The sequence below is a fragment of the Cololabis saira genome, chromosome 21, assembly GCF_033807715.1.
Source record: "Cololabis saira isolate AMF1-May2022 chromosome 21, fColSai1.1, whole genome shotgun sequence".
NCBI classification, from domain to species: Eukaryota; Metazoa; Chordata; class Actinopteri; order Beloniformes; family Belonidae; genus Cololabis; species Cololabis saira.
The window spans coordinates 29,026,730-29,043,440 of NC_084607.1; the positions used below are offsets into that span (position 1 = coordinate 29,026,730).

The 16,711-nt window shown below is 40.5% G+C and overlaps 1 protein-coding gene across 2 annotated transcripts; it reads right to left on the minus strand.

Moving 5' to 3' along the window:
- Positions 1 to 827: 827 nt before the first annotated feature.
- On the minus strand, positions 828 to 12,764 carry zgc:65811 (uncharacterized protein LOC393524 homolog). Of its 2 annotated transcripts, none has more exons than XM_061711700.1 (9): positions 12,715 to 12,764; positions 12,308 to 12,409; positions 11,710 to 11,815; positions 11,517 to 11,614; positions 10,031 to 10,105; positions 9,832 to 9,933; positions 9,063 to 9,158; positions 4,554 to 4,637; positions 828 to 1,845 (listed from the first exon to the last, which is right to left on the minus strand). In XM_061711700.1, the coding sequence occupies exons 2-9, from the start codon at positions 12,371 to 12,373 to the stop codon at positions 1,756 to 1,758; spliced, it is 717 nt and encodes a 238-aa protein (XP_061567684.1). In that variant the 5' UTR covers positions 12,374 to 12,409; positions 12,715 to 12,764; the 3' UTR covers positions 828 to 1,755. The 2 variants fall into 2 exon arrangements, with proteins under 2 accessions (XP_061567684.1, XP_061567683.1); XM_061711699.1 differs by having other exon boundaries at positions 828 to 2,970.
- Between the last annotated feature and the right edge of the window lie 3,947 nt (positions 12,765 to 16,711).

Below are 16,711 nucleotides of genomic sequence, written 5' to 3' on the forward strand. Positions count from 1 at the left end.
TATTTAATGGTTTGCATTAATGGGTGTGGCCTAATGGCTCAACAGCGCCCCTTAGAAAACTTTGTGCCTCAAGCCCCACAATACGGTTTGACGTACATGCACGAAAATCGGTACACACCTGTATCATGTCGCAACTTAAAGAAAAGTCTCTTGGCGCCATGGCCGAAACCGAACAGGAAGTCAGCCATTTTGAATTAATCGTGTCATTTTGGCGAAATTTATGCCATTCCTTCGGCAATTAATACGGCCCGAACAGTAATGTGCACCCAGGTGTGTTATACATCAAAATGTGCGTCTCCATCCTGCGACGACGCAAATTACTTTTCTCAGTCAAAAGCGTTACCGTGGCGACGATAGATGCCAAAAGTGCGCCCCCCTTCATCTGATTGGTCCATATTTGATAGTTCCTATTTTCTGCCATAACTTTTGAATGGTTGGACATAAAGACTCGTGGTGTCATCGGACGCGGTTTTGAGTACTTGACCTTTTGTTAGCATGAATTAGCCCCCCCACCCCTCCCCCACTGCAGCCTGAACCTGTGCGAGGGCCCGTTCATTGCTGCTTGCAGCTTTAATTTAACTTTTTTTTTTTTTTTTTTTAAGTTGCACAGATAAATAAATACTTTCTCATGATAAAATGTCCTACTTGGGATAATCTTAAACCTAAGTGCTGAAAGTTTCTCATAAACATTCGGGAACAATAGAAGAATGAAGATGGGTTTAACAGCTGTTGTCACACGCTGGTCTTGAAACCTCCAAATTAAAACTCCTTTCTTTTGCAGGCAACGACAGCGATCAGTAAAATAAAGACTTTTACACACTTGCAACTCGTTTTTATAACTTTTATGAAAACATGCACACACACACCACTACCTGGGTTAAAAACTTGTAAACGTAACACTAATACAATGCAGTAGTTGGGACTAAAGACTTAATTTAAAAAAAGCAGTTTTAAGGCATTCAGCTGTGTCTTTACAAAAATCAAACATAAGGGAATGACAGTAAAATGAAACACCTATTTCTCCATTTAAATCAGCAGTTGCAGAAAGACATAACTTACAGCTAGCAGTGACAAAGAATACAAAAATAAAATAAAGCAGTTTAAAACTCAATCCTCTTGACAAGTCTATAAATCTCTCAGAAGGTGCTTTTTCTTTTTTTTTTCTTAACGTGCACATCATAAATAAGATGCAACTTCTCCAAAACTAGCATATTAAAAGGTCTTTTTATCCTTAATGTACATGACGGCTGGTATGAAGAAAGTCAAGGTGTCTTGAGTTTTTACAACTTCACAGAAAGGAGTTATAAGCTCATATTGTAATTTAACTCTCCCCAACTTTGACACATTTGACGGTGGTCTATATGCAGCAGCAGCCAAGAGTACATTCACAAAACCTGACGAACAAAGCTGTAACTTGTGCCACACACCAAGTATTAATGGCTTGCGGTTGGTGTGAAATGCTTGTGGAAATGTTAAAAAGGTGTGGAAGATGTTTGCATCCTCAGATTTAAGTATACCTCTCCCCAGAATTTGGAGCCCTACCAGGCTTTTACATTAAACAGTCTTTATTTTTCCAGATGTGATGCTTTTTGCATTTATATAAAAAAATAAAATGTTAAAAAAAAAAAAAGCGTAACATGGCTTAAAACTCCAAACAAAAGTTTGCACACAGAGGAAAATAAACACTGGTCTGCTATTGTCTCCAACGATGGTCTGTGAGGAGGGCGAGGGTCAAAAACCCTGTTCCTCCTATTCTTAGTACACAGCTGAATAGTAGGTGGAGACCTCCTGCTGGTTTTTCTTGATTTGTTTCAGAAGGACGCAGGCGCACACCAGGGCAGTAATCTGTCATGCAGACACAGAAGGAGGGGAAGTAAAGAGCAGGGATGGGACAAGGAGCGGAGCAGCAAACGGCCTGCTTCCACCTCCTTGTTGCCGCACACTGTTAAAACCAGCCGCAGAATGAGTCGGTGTCAAAGAAGCCTCGCTCCCAGCGCCCGCTACCAAACGCAAGCTACCTAAAAAGCATGTGTGCAGGAGATAAGCCATGTGAGCAGTGAGGAATAAGTAGACGTGTGAAGGACAGAAAACCCTGTTAGCTGGAGATGAAGATACTTGAGAGAAATCTGCAGTTTCAGAGGAAAAGACCAAAATGAAAGTGAAGAGAGACGGGGGGAGGGGGGGCTTTAACCACTCGTGAGATGGCAAACATTAAAGGAGAGAATTCCCTTTATCAAATGTTGACACAATGTCCCTTGATAGCACAGCTTTCTTTAGCAGCTAGTTTTAGGGGTGGAGTCAGATTCGACTCCACCCTCCCTTTCTTTCCTCTGAGGGATCTGGCTCCTTAGAAATCAGCGTTACAGCTTCACACTTCCAAGGACCAGCGAATGCTGCATAATGAGACGCGGAGACGACGAGACAGATGGGTCTGTGACGTCACACTAGTGCAGACGTCTCTCAAAGCAACGCAGTAACAAAGTGCTCAGAACCGGGTTACAGCGCTGAGATAAGTCCGAACATCTGGTAGTCTCAAAATTAGTTTTAATGGCCCTTTTTCTTACGAGCTTTTGAGAGACGAGCAAATGTTGTGGCTTATTTTAGGAATGAACAAATGAAGCCCTTTGGACGGATGTCATCTTTACACTTAATTTCTCCTTTAAAGAATGCCGAGGATGTATGATCGTGATAAGTAAATGATTTGTTTTCTATACCAGAGTATTGTAAGATAAAGGCAACACAGGAATGAAGCATATGAACACATTAAACTTGCGGCACAGGGACGTTGACCACAGAGAGTGGCGTGAAAACCACGGGGTCCTGGACGGGGTACGAGTGGGAGGCAAAGTCATGCTGAGGTGGCTGAGGTGGAGCCAGGGCAGGAGTGTGAGTCAGGACAATGTACTGAGGAGTTGAGGTGGACTGGCGGATCTTTGCACTAAGGATTGCGCTGCAAATCAGAGCTAAGATCTTTGGGAAGCAATGAGTGAGAGAATGAGAGAAGAAAAAACCATTAAAGGAAAAACAAAACAAAGAGGAAAGCAGAGTGAATGGAACATGGTCACAAACTTGTAAACAGAAGTAAAAACACAAACTGCAGCCCAATATCCCCATTTAAGTTCCCTCAGAGCTATGGTTAGACGTAAACATTTATATTAAACACATCTATCTTACATCTTCAAAAACAAGGGAGCAGGATTTGCATTTGTTTTTGAATTGACGTCACGAGACATTTGAATTTTGTTCATGCGGGTGCACTTTGACCTAGCCGGCACACATGTGATTGTAAATACTAGTGCTGGGCGGTATGACCAAAAATTTATATCACGGTATTTTTCAAAATTATATCGGTTTCACGGTATATCACGGTATTTTTTTTTTCATGCACAACAGGGTGTTAACCACATTTTCTAATGATTTTGAAAGGAATTGCTGTAGTAAATTGACTTAGAATGGCCTATTTTACTGTAATGAGGACGAAATATTGTAGAAAAACATTAATGTCCACAGTAGTATAAATACAGATTAGCATGGCCTCACAAAATGATGCCGTTTACAATGCGATTATTTTTTTCAAGGTCCTGTTCTCATGTATTCTTTCAACTACACAAGCAATAAATCAGTCTGTTTTCAAGTAGATTTTCACTTGAAATAAGTAGAAAAATCTGCCAGTGGAACAAGATTTTTTGAAATCTTGTCCCACTGGCAGATTTTTCTACTTATTTCAAGTGAAATTTCAAGGTGAAAATTGTCAAATAAGTTATTTTTCTGGTGTTATTTTTCTGGTGATGACTCTAAATGTTGAAATAGGGGAAAAAGGGATGGAAAGGAGGGATGGCAGTTTTACAGGGGGGATGATTTGGACCGTTTTTATTTCAGGGGGGAGGGTGCCATCACATCACCCCTCATCCCCCCTCAACTCGAGTACTGCTCAGAGGGAACTCAGAACTTCTTCATAAATAACTCAAAAATCCCAGCGGCGAAAGCTCCGCGTCGATTTAACGCGGAACCATAAATCAGGCTTCACAGCGCGACTCACTGTGCGCCCGGCTCGTGCTCGGCGCCGCGCGCAGCTCCTCGCCGACTCCGCGCTCATATATTTAATACATTTATAAAGCCCATATATTTATAAAGCCTCACTTGGCCGAGCCCTAACGCTGAGGCCATGGTAGATTTAAGTTACACGCGGACATGCAGCACTGTTGACTTTTCCCTGCCGGCTCTGCTCACTGTTCACTCGCTAAACAGTCCCCTCACAAACAGTGTCCAGCGGCGCTACGTTCCGCCGCGCGGCGCGGCGTTCCCAACGTTGTGTGCACTACTCACCGGTATTACGGTATATGAAAAATTCATATCATAAGAAAAATAAACACCGGTATTCGGTATGAACCGGTATACCGCCCAGCACTAGTAAATACCAAGATGCAATATAAATAAGAAAAAAATAGTTATTTCTGTAAAATATAAATTAAATATTTGTCTTCATTTAAAAAGAACAACTTCCTTCACAACCACAATTTCAAGGAAACATCCCGGTAAATAGATTTGCCTACCAAAAGAGCTCCGGTTCCCAGGAACATTCCCATCACCAGCGGCGCCTTGCTGTCGAACACACTCGAGATGGTCCCGGGACAACTCTGCAGAAACACGGAAAAGGTGAGCGCTCCACAATAAAGCAGCGTGGTTCCCATATGTGGGAATAAAAGCAAGTACAAGTTACTTAAAATCTCTCAAATATGGAAGTTTCCTTTCTCAGGAACTTTAGCAACCAGCAGAAAAACTGCCTGAAATCGTCACTGGCTACAACACAAGCACAAAGCATGATTCTCCCGCCCCCGTGCCTAACATTTGGAGAGGGATTATGTGAATGAAATTCTGCACAATTTCATTCAAATATCTGAAATTCATAACATTATCAATACGTAGTTGTGGATTTGCATCCATCTGGAGCTGAATTATGGGTAAAGACGTAGGGAATGATTTGCTGTTTCTTCTATGAGGGTCATATTTGTGCATGTGTAGCTGCTCCCTTCTCAAACCATTTCAAGCTTACTTCAACTTTCACAGACCTCAGGTACATCTTTAAGGATTGAGTCATCAGATTTTAGGGTGGAGATCGGGATGAAGGCAGTGGCATATCTGGACTATTTTACATGGGGGGCAACGGGGTGGCAGGAGGTCTAGACAGGGTGGCATGGGACAACATCAGCGCAGTATGAGGAGATTCTAATGTCTATGTAAACTTGTTTTTGCTGCTCCTTGGAGAGTTTTGGGGAACGTCTTTGAATTAGGTTGCACTTGTTCACCCCTACGGGAGAGTACCAGGACCACTGAAGAAGAAAAATACAATTTTGAGGAAAAAAAGTCATAATTCTGACTCTAGTCAATTCAAATTGGCTTTATTGGCATGAATGGTAACCAAGAATTATGTTTTTTTTCTTCAGTGGACCTGATACTCTTCCTTACATCCCCTTTGCACTTTGATGTGTCTGAAAATAAAATGATGAAAAAAAAAAAAACTGACAAAAAATACCAAATGCAGCTCACGCTGTTTCTCTACCACAGGAGGTGGTTACTGGTTAAATACGATTAGAGATGAAATAAAAAGCTTCACACATCTAACCTTAAAACAGAAGATTGTTCTTAAAGCCTGTTATTTTATTGAGTATCATCTCATCTCGCTACACTGGAGTTTTGAATAGATAACAGAAACATATCAGTTGGCTGAGCTGAAACTGAGTGTTGTTCCTCTGACTTCCTGCCATCTGTTTCCTCTTCATCTTCATCACTTATGTAATAAGTATAAGGGATAAATCACACGTATGTGTTCCTTTTTCTGAACCTGATGCCCTGTCGTCTTCATCCTTCACACCACTGTCATCTTGTTCGTCTTGGTAATAGAAAAATAATGTATTCTAGATTTCGGACACATGGTAATACTTTATATGATGCACTTTGATTCCAGACTTGTACTTTGAATGAACTCCCTGTCTGAGTCTTGGAAATGCAATCATCTTATCTTATGCTGTTTGTTTGTTGTTTAACTTTATCTGAATCCAGGAAGGAACTACTGATCACCTGTCCATTGTAATTTCTTTCTTGACTGTTTACAGACTTGATTTGACATTTGGCAACACACCTATAGATTATTATACATTTACTTTGTCTATAAAACACACCTACACCTTGGAGCAAACCATCAGTGTGCAATTATACTTTGTTGTGATTGTATGCTGATCCCTTGCTAGGTTTTCATTAAATGACACAAAGGCCATTTGGTTATTTTGTCAGTCTTTATTTTCAGATTTCCACCACATCATCTTCCTCCCTTTGTTTCTCCCTGTTCCTCCCTCGGTGGTCCTCCCCACATCAGAACCTCCTGAATTCTCCTCCATTCTCTCTTCTTCACTTCTATCCCTTTCTTCTGCTTGCTTCTCCTGGTCGCTCTTCCCGTTCATGCTAAAATAACTGGTAATATTTCTGTTTTCAAAAGTTGTCTTACAGGACTGAAGCCTTGAGGCTGAAATTCAGTTCTTACCTGGCAACAAAAGAATTCTCTTTTCTGATTGGCTGATAGGTTGGTAACTCAAGCAGCTATTGAATTTTTTGATGATCGATTTTTCTATGAAATATTCCATCGATTAATCTGATAAAACTTACTTTTGCTTTATTAAAGCCCAATTATAAATATACAATAGAAAACAAGACATATTACTTGATTAAAAACAACTAATTGGTTTCTTTTATGAGAAAAATGTACATGTATTCACATATTATGCAAACTAGTAAACTCTTTGTTAAATTTTCCAATAAAAATAAATACAATTATTATAAACTTAACATTTCCCGAAACGTAAAAAAAAAAGTTTTTTTTCTAAGTATCAAAAATAAAAAATATTCTTAAACACTGCTTTTAAATTGTGCAACTTCACATTCAGAACCAAAACATTTCAACAGAATGCTTGGCTGTGGGACTCTGAACCAGAGTCTTACACCATGTGCATAATCCCACACCTTCGACATCTTCCGTCTCTTCCTCTTATTACTTTCGCTTTGCTGCGTTTTCTCATTGGCGCTCTCACTGTTGCCAGACCGGGCCGGCGTCTGTGCAGCTAAACTGTTCACACACGTTACAAAAAGCGCAACGCCGTCTCCTTCCGCTTTATAAAGGGACACATGCGTGTTAGCACGTTGTGTCACATTAAAAAGGAGCCTTGCGAAACATGAAGTTTAAATCTATTTTTTATTTAAACAAGGCTTCGAGGCAGAGGAAATTCCTCAATCATTTTTTGTAATCGAGTTACTCGAGGAATCATTGCAGCCCTAGCTGTGAGCAGCGTAGTCTGCCTTTGACTCCTGAGACGGGCCGTTGGGATGTCTGTGCGGTGAAGTTAATGATTTCTCAGCGTGAGAAATGCCGTATGTGGCATGAGCGGGTAAACTTGTTGAAATGAGTGTCTCATGTGAGACTTAAGAGCCAGCTGCGACACACCAACAATTCAGGCATAACCTGTTTTGACAGGCGATTAACGGACGTACTGCACTGCCTTCGGCGGTTGGTTCATGGTTAAAAATATACTTGGTTAAATAATTTTACAAAATTGTGGAAGCTTATTTAACCAACAGACGTTTTACCAGTTCGCTCTCTCCACTGCTGCCGCGTCCTCTCATCCACACAGCAGCATGTGGGGGGGCATAACTAAGTATTTTAGGGACAAATATTATCTTTTATAGTTAAAAAAAAACATAATTTCATGCCTTATGCATGAAATGCATTGGGGAGCTTTTGAGCAGAGTAGTAGGGCTAGGCGATATATCGAGTATAGTCGATGTATCTCGGCTTCTACTCTGTGCGATGTACAAAATGACTCTATCGTGAATATTTGAGTATACATTGTCACGCATTTGCTTTTAGCCGCGGGCATTAAATTACAGGCTTTTCTCACTCTCTCGTCTCGTCTCTCCTTCTCCGAGACATAAAACAAGCGCACCCAGTTAGATAGGTCAGTCACGTGCGTGCACCGTCATACGACCAGCTGCTGGCGTCAGCGCTGCTCTCCGGGACCGCCGGTGACTTCCACCTAACTTTCCCGAACTCGGCCTGTTTGCGCCGTGAGCTCATCCACGCGGTTGCTACGCGCGACGGACTCTTTTCAAAGCAAACTGGGACGGTTTAGTAAAGACGGAAGGGGATGTTTTCTCCTCGCACGACACGCACGGCTCTCCGGAGAGCCGAGGAGCCGCTCAGTGCGACACGCGTCCGCGCGCCGCCGAGCCTTTCTCTTCCACAGCTGAGAAACGTCACCTACTGTTGCTTAAATGTGGCCACATGAAATCAATCACTATCATCGAAACAAAGTCAAACAAGACTATATGACGTCATATTTCTAAAAGTAAGTGAAAGTGATGCAAAGTAAAGGAGGAGAGGATGAAACATTGCAGTCCCTACACCGCCAATTAGTCTTAATATTACGGTGCTCTAAAGGCCCTCCTGCTCAGAGCAGCTCATCCTGGTAAAACCAAGTAAAACCTGGTAAAACCAGGTAAAACCTGGTAAAACCTGGTAAAACTGGGACCAGAAGATGTTCCTAGAAGATGTTCTTCAGACGGGAGTCAGAGATGCAACGTGCACTTTCTGTTTTGAAATTACACTTTTTATGTCTGTGCCACTCACTGCTTAGTAACTGTTTAATAAATACAGTTTTGATAAATTTGACTTATTCCCCCTGTTTGCATGAAAGTTAGTTAAAATTTGCATATATTAATGCAGTATGAACAAGAATGTTTTAATGTAGACATATAGAATCATCATACTGGTGTGATTGTTTGCATCAAAGTGTTAATTCAAGGCTAAGGCAAAATATCGAGATATATATCGTGTATCGTGACATGCCCTAAAAATATCGAGATATTAATAAAAGGCCATATCACCCAGCCCTACAGAGTAGTCAGGGTAGCATTAAAATTAAGGGGGCAACTCCCTGTAGATCCGCCCCAGGGATGAGGCCAAACAACGACGTAACCAGCGTTATTGAAACAGTTATTTCTTGGCACTGACTTACCGGCATCTTTATCTTCTCCAGGAAGCCATCTGGTTTGGGACAGGTGTTCTGGACCATCTCCACCAGAGAGATCCCAGTGAGCCCACAGCAGTGGAGCTGGAGGGGGAGGCAGGGGGACACAGAGGAACAATTACAAACCTTATTCAATGGATCAGCATTCAAAAACAAAAAAAAAATCCAGTATTTTGACATGTTACACAAAAAAAGAAGAAAAATCCTCTATTATTTCAGGGTATTGTTGCTGCTTCTTTTATCCTGATGCCACCCTTGTTTGGTATTGTCCCTCCAATAACAAGCTCACCCGATAAACTCTGTACAAGCTCTTTAAACATACATTTTAATTCTCAGCAACTCGCACTATTTCATTAAAGTAGTTATGGAATACGTTCATTAGCTGCTGTTGTAAATAATCCAAAGACTCAACAGCAACTTCTACCAAATTGTTTATTTCTCTGAGTGTGAGTTTGAGGATTCTCAAACTCTCATCTCTCAATTTCCCTTTAGAAATTGCTGAATTGAATTAGGAAATTAAAGGCTGGAAGGAATGCCTAGATGTAGTAAAAAAAACTAATGAGAAGTGGCACTTGTCATGGTCAAAGATCAGTACAGTCTAAACAAAAATAAAAAACGATTAAAAAGTAAGGAAACAAAAAATTCAATTCACCAACATGCAAGACCTATAAGCACAAGCACACTAGACAAATTGGATTTAAATTAAATTGTCCTTTTTAATGGCAGTGGAAGGAAAGAAAAGCACTCATGTTCTTACTGCGTTGTGGATGAAGGTGAGGCTGACAGCGATGGCTGGGTCTCCGCTGGCCACATACAGAGTGTACAAGCTGGCGTAAAACTCCCCTACGCTCGCCGCAACCTTGATTAGGAAAATGCAAACGCACTCATTAGTGTCAGAAAAGTTGTGATCTTGCACATTCACGGTTGACTGCAAACTTTGACCGCTGGCCTCTCACCTCATCGCTCTTGGAGTAAACCAGGACGCCGATGATGACCTCCCCGAGAGCCAGCATGGCCACCAGGGCAGTGAACTGCAGGACAGCACAGGATCATTACCATTACCAAGCGGGTATTCATTCAGCAGCACAGGAAGTAAACAAGTAGTACAACAATAATAATAATAATAATAATAATAATGAATTTAACTTGTAATGCACTTTACGTTCAATGAATCTCAAAGTGCTACACTTAGACAAGTAGTTTCTCTCCCTGTGCTGTCAGCAGCTGCATCAAAACAAGAAGAGATATGCTGACATAATACAAATTGTACATAATACATTTCAATTATTTCATAAATAAACCCATCAGAATGGAAACTAAATAAATTGAAAGTAATTCATATTTTTTAAATGTGTTATAAAGGTTTTGTTCGTCCAGGATACAAGCTTTGCCTTTTAAACTAACAGAAGATGCTTCAGATTCCAAAACAGAGTGTATTAAAGGCAGGGTAAAGGATTTCTGGATGGCATCACGCGTATTTGAAACAAAACAAATAAAATAAAAAAAGAGCACTTCACTACTTCCTCCTCCTCCCCCTCTTCTGTGTTCCTAGACAACAGAAACTCACGAGCAGGTATTGAGAATTCATTACAGATTTCCGTATTCATGTTGTGCAATAACAGTGTAAATACGGTCCTATAAAGGGAGGCCACGATGAATGAAAACCAGATAAAGCAGTGAGCCAGAAACGAAAGTCAGGAGAACAAAGTCCCGGTGTATCATAAGTAATCAAGTCTCTACTTGTTGCCTGCCTTTTACCGCCTGACGCACCTTTGAGGCCGTTATATTTTAACCGCTTTTGACATGAAACAGGAAAAGTGAAACTGTTTTTTGACGCCATTCTGACACAACAATGAAAATATAAACATTTATAATAAAGCGTAAGTCGTGTTTAAGTGAACTAGCACGTGCTCCGCAATTTAAAAAAGAAAAATCTCAGATTTAAGTTTATTTCCTGTCTCTGTCGAGCTGCTCTGAACCATCCCAGTACCGAGTGTTTAAGCTACGACGCCTCGGCTGAGCTTTACAGGTGTAATAATAATAAATCTATGACCATCTGATGCTTTAGAAGCCTTTTCACGAGGCAGTGGAGAGCCTAGCAGTGACTTATTCATCACAGTAAGTGGTGCTTCTTTAGTTATTTGGCTCTTAACCAGAGCTATGAAATAAAAATAAAAAAGGAGTTGTGATTACGCCAAAGAAAAAGAAAAAAAGATAATGAAATAATGAGTAATGTGCCATCTTTTTTGATTCTGTTATTATGTCAGTCTCATTTTTAACAATTACAGTTGTACATACGTTTGGCTGATTCAAGCACTCAACATGAAACACCTTGTTTATCTAACAGTTTAAGCACATTGAGTGTGTAACTGTCGCTACACAGGAAAGAATACTTTCTATAGTGCATGAGGAAGTTGGCTTTTATAAAAAAAGAAGCCTCACCACTAGCAGGGCACATCTTTTCTCGCTGCACGCACCGTAGTCACCAAACGTGACCACAATCAGCATCACGGAACCCATAAGTATCAGCACAGTCACACCTGGAGAGAAAGGAGAGAGCCACATCTGTTACCAGGAAATACATCCGAATCACATTTCTCGTGTTTTTTCATAAAAATACAGTATAAGCACCAACCGATGACAAAAGCACTGGAGTTGAGGTCTTCTATCGAGAAGATTCCTCTGGTGTTGGAACTGAACCTCAGCCACAGGCCGAATCCCAAGAAGGCCATTCCGACCAGCTACAAAACAGGTAATAAAATCTGCTGAGTGTTGCAAAGTTTGACATTAGAAGTCACATTTGAGCTGCTAGATATGGCCCAAAAGGGGACTTTTCTCTCACATTAACCTAAATCATAGATGGTTTGTTGCTGCAGCAATATAGAAGGGGTGGGGGCAGGAGTGTTGGACCAACATATGCTGGGTGAGGATGGTGCACTAAAGACTGATTTATAGTTCCGCGTTACACCAACGCAGAGACTACGGGCGTAAGCTACGCGGCGACGCGCACCGCCTACGGCGTAGGCTCTGCGTCGATTTAACGCGGAACCATAAACCAGGCTTAACGTACACCATCCTCGGCCGCGGAGGGACGCAGGAGCTGCGGTTCCTGGGAAAACACACGAGCTGCACGGCCCTTTACCGTCCCCTCTCTCCACATACATGGCTCATTTCAAATGGCGGTCACATTCTGGAGAAGAAAAAAAAAACTGTGCATGGTGTCGTAAACTTACCGCGAAGATGATGTTGAAAATGACAAGGACATATTTGCAAACGAGTCCACAACCATCCAGTGCCATGATGACCAGCCGTTTGTTGAGCTACGCACTTTCAGTCTGGAAATGGATGCACGGAGGATATCAAAGCGTGCATGTTCACAGAAACTACGTGTCTATGCCAAGCATTCATAGTATACACCTAACGGAGTCCAAATATACTGTAGTAACACAGCATAGGCGGTGTGTGTGTGTGGGTTTTTTTTTCGGCCACATGTTATTTTCGATATTATGTAGTAATTCAACTACTAAAATGCGTTTAAACATTTAACAACGCCCTTCTATAAAACAGACTTAAATATAAAGCAAGGTCACGGCAATGCACAAGTAAAACCAGCGTTAATTAATGTATTTATTGCACGTACCTGTATTATGGGCCCTGCGGTGATTCCAGTCCGTCTCTCGGGTCCTCAACTGATTTCTGGAGAACAATTTCCAGCCCTACAGATCGCTACGTCCCGCCTCTCCCACGATAACCAGCGTTTTCATTGGCCAGAAAATGTGATTGACACTATGACGCAAGAGTAACTGAAGGCAGAGGCTCAAAGAAAAACAAAAGGTTAAAAAAAATGTGCTTTTCTGTGAAACGAAAGTTATCGTCGGACTGAGTTTCGTCTTTCAGGAGGACGATAACTTTATCTTTTAATGTTTCTTCTGAAGGCACGCGAGTTGACACAAATGTGAATGAGCATCAGAAAGACATCCAAAGGACAAGGGACATTTCAACTTTAACAATAAAACGAAGAATTTGTGTCACAGGAAAAACATTGTCTCCTTTGTTTCCTAAATCCTGTCCCCTTGACTTCCCCCCGACACAGGCGGATGTCCTTCATCTGCCTCCTTTAATTATTTATCTATTTATGCATGCATTATGCATTAGTACATGACACATTTAGAATGTGGAAATATAAAACAGATACACACAAAATGTAATATGTATATATATATATATATATATATATATATATATATATATATATATATATATATATATATATATATATATATATATATGCATGCATGCACGCGTGTGTGTGTGTGTGTGTGTGTGTGTGTGTGTGTGTGTGTGTGTGTGTGTGTGTGATAAAAAATAAGACACAATAATAGCAGAAAATAGAAAAAGAGAGGTAGTAGCACCCTGGAAACAACAGATGACAAACAAAAGCTGGCAGACAACAAATGAAAAGGGAGTAATATCTCCGCTTCAGATTACATCTGCAGATCTAGAAGATATAGCAGCTGAATAAGAATGGTTTAGGTGTGTGGTGCATGAAAGGAATCTTAGCAACGGTCAGTAAAATCTTAAACTATGTTGTTAAGAGGTCATAGGTTTGTGTCGGCAGGTGACAGTCAACTATACTGCTGCATTCTTCAGCCTCTCAAATGTGTCAATCAACACTTGGGAAAGCTTGAATGAGGTGAATTACAACAATCCAGACATTATGTAAGCCATGTGTTGAAAGCTTTGTTCCAGTTTGTGACTGAGCTTGACTAAGTGATATAGTTCTTTTTGACTGCAGTATCAAGAATTTGATCCAGATTTGTTTTTTCTTTTCATTTTCTTTTCTTTCACTTTCTTTTCTTTCCACTACCACCTCTGAGTGAAGGAAAGTCACAAACTGTGACATAAAAACTTTTCCTATTACTTGTTGATGAAAATGTTAATGTATACATAGTTCTATAACTTTTCTGGATACTTTGCATCAATATTGTTTTATTTGTTGGGTTTTTTGTATTTTGAAGTAAGAGTTGGACAATAACTTAGGACAAGCAAAGCAGGAATTAGTTTCCACTTCCAACTGTGTCAAGAGTTGCGTTTAAACTGGGGGAGGATTTCCTGTGCATTACAACATCTTGCAATTCAGCAATTCAGGAGAAAAAAAAAAGACAGACCATTGAAATGAAGTGAGTGTAACCCTGGTGAAATGAGTGATTGAATCTTGTTACCTGTGGACACTTCCCCTACCTCACTGACTAGACTAGACACTCCCACTGGAAACGCCCTTTAAACCCTGGGCCAATGGATGCAGCTCCACACTGCACCATCCTCCACCCAGGGTTACACGAGGAACAGATGCAACCTGTTGGGATTTTTAAGACAGAATGTTTTTACTTCTTTCTTTCTTTTTTATGCATAACCACAATATTAATTTGAAGTTGATAAATGGATTGTAAAAAATGTTATTTAATTATAATATAACTGGATTATAACTGGACTGTCGCCGAACTTGTTTTAGCGTTGAATTTCATTGAACTGAATTGAAGTTGAGGAGGGACTCGTGAATCTGAAGGACTGTTGTGGAAACGGTTTAACAACTTAACCACAACACTTCTCAGTGTAAAACTGCAAATATTTGCAGTTATATTCTATCATATCTACCTCATTCTGCTGCACCTCTCACTTTTTAAAAATAGTATATTTGTTATTAAGAGCTATCATTACCATGTCTACCCCAGTACTGCTGCACCTTTCACTTTTTTTAATTGTGTTGTATATATGTTAATAAGTGCCACATTGTTTATTTACTGTACATTTCTTATTTACTGTTGCTACTTTTAAATCTGGGTACAGTGAGCGAAATAACCTGAGTCAAATTTCTTGTCAGGCAATGTTCAAACTTGGCCAATAAAGCTGATTCTGATTCTGATTTCATTATTCACAGGACATGAAAACTTTAAAAAGAGATTCAACGAATATTGATAAAATGCTGTTCATAAGGATAAAGACTGAAAAGCAAAGAAGACAACACAACCTTCAAGCATAATACAGCTCATTACAGGCGAGAGGCAGGTCCACCCTGGACAGGTCACCAGTCCATCGCAGGGCCACATACACACAAACAACCATGCACACTCACACTCACACCTACAGGTAAGAATCATCAGTTAACCTAACATGCATGTTTTTGGACTGTGGGAGGAAGCTGGAGAACCTGGAGGGAACCCACGCAAACACAGGGAGAACATGCAAACTCTACACGGAAAGACTCCTGCTGGGAAGTGGAACCAGGAACCTTCTCACCGTGAGGCAACAGTGCTAACCAATAAGCCACCATGCCGTCATGTACATCCTTCTACACAAAATATATGTTGTTAGGATTTTACAAATTGTTTAAAGGGTTTTTCTATAAGATTCTACACTGGTGGTTGCTCTCAGGGCAGGATCACCTCCTGTTTTTTATGACTAGATTGTTAAGACTGTTTAGCTGAGTTCTCTTTTTTAGGTGAAGAGAAACAGATGTTCTAAAACTGATGGGTCCCGACTCCCATCCTGTTTTTTCTTAAAGTTTTTGTTATCTTAGATCAGGGGTCGGCAACTCAAAATGTTGAAAGAGCCATATTGGACCAAAAATGCAAAAAACAAATATGTCTGGAGCTGCAAAAAATGAAAAGTCTTGTATAAGCCTTAGAATGAAGGCAACACATTCTGGGGGAGGATTTTTTTTTTTCATTATGTACTTTGAGAAAAAAGTCGAAATGTCGAGAAAAAAGTTGAAATTTCGAGAAAAAAGTCAAAATGTCAAGATTAATGTTGAAATACAATCTTGAAAAAAAAGTCGAAATGTCGAGAAAAAAGTCGAAATATTAAGAAAAAAGTCGAAACGTCGAGGAAAAAGTCGAAATGTCGAGATTAAAAAGGAAAGGAAAAAGGAAAAAGGAAAGGAAGAAAAAAAGGAAAAAAAAGAGAAAAAAGGAAAAAAAGGAAAAAAGAAAAAAAGAAAAAAGGAAAAAAAAAGGTCAAACATTTTTGAAAAAGCTCCACTAGGGCCACTAGGGCGGCGCTAAAGAGCCGCATGCGGCCCTAAAGCCGCGGGTTGCCACCCCTGTCTTAGACCTATTGGGTTGACACCTCAAATAGGAAGCAATCAACAGAGAAATAAGGCTGAAGGTGTGATATGTTTGGGTGTCTTTCCCCGCCGCTGGCTCCACAGATGGGGTTCGTGTGCATTTCTCTCCTACCTCTGTGGTTTCAGAAAAGTGTATGGCCGTAAAATATTTTTGCATGCTATAATAAAGCTTGTGTAAACATTCCATTCTGTTCACTGGTTTTCTTATGGTGCACCAGACAAACGAAAACGCCGATCAATGTGAAGGGGGGGAGGGGGGCAGGGCATTAATAAGTTTTATGTTTATTTGTTTTTTGTTAAGCACTTTGTGTTGCATTATTTGTATGAGAAGTGCTATATAAATAAAGTTTGATTTGATTTGATTTGATTTGAAGGCGCCAGTGATGTGAACTCATGCGGTCTGGATGGGAAACATGCCACGCCGCATGCAAAAACCTTTTCAGGGGAGACTTTGCTTATTTCAGCAGGACCAAACCACACGCTGCTCATTTTGCAACAGCATTGATCTGTAGTA

Excerpts from the sequence above, each read along its gene's own strand:
- zgc:65811 (XM_061711699.1), bottom strand. The coding sequence starts at position 12,373 with ATGGCACTGGATGGTTGTGGACTCGTTTGCAAATATGTCCTTGTCATT. Across the intron at positions 9,934-10,030 it reads TTTACTCCAAGAGCGATGAG|GTTGCGGCGAGCGTAGGGGA; the intron begins GTGAGAGGCCAG and ends TTCCTAATCAAG. Across the intron at positions 4,638-9,062 it reads TGGAGAAGATAAAGATGCCG|AGTTGTCCCGGGACCATCTC; the intron begins GTAAGTCAGTGC and ends GTGTTTCTGCAG.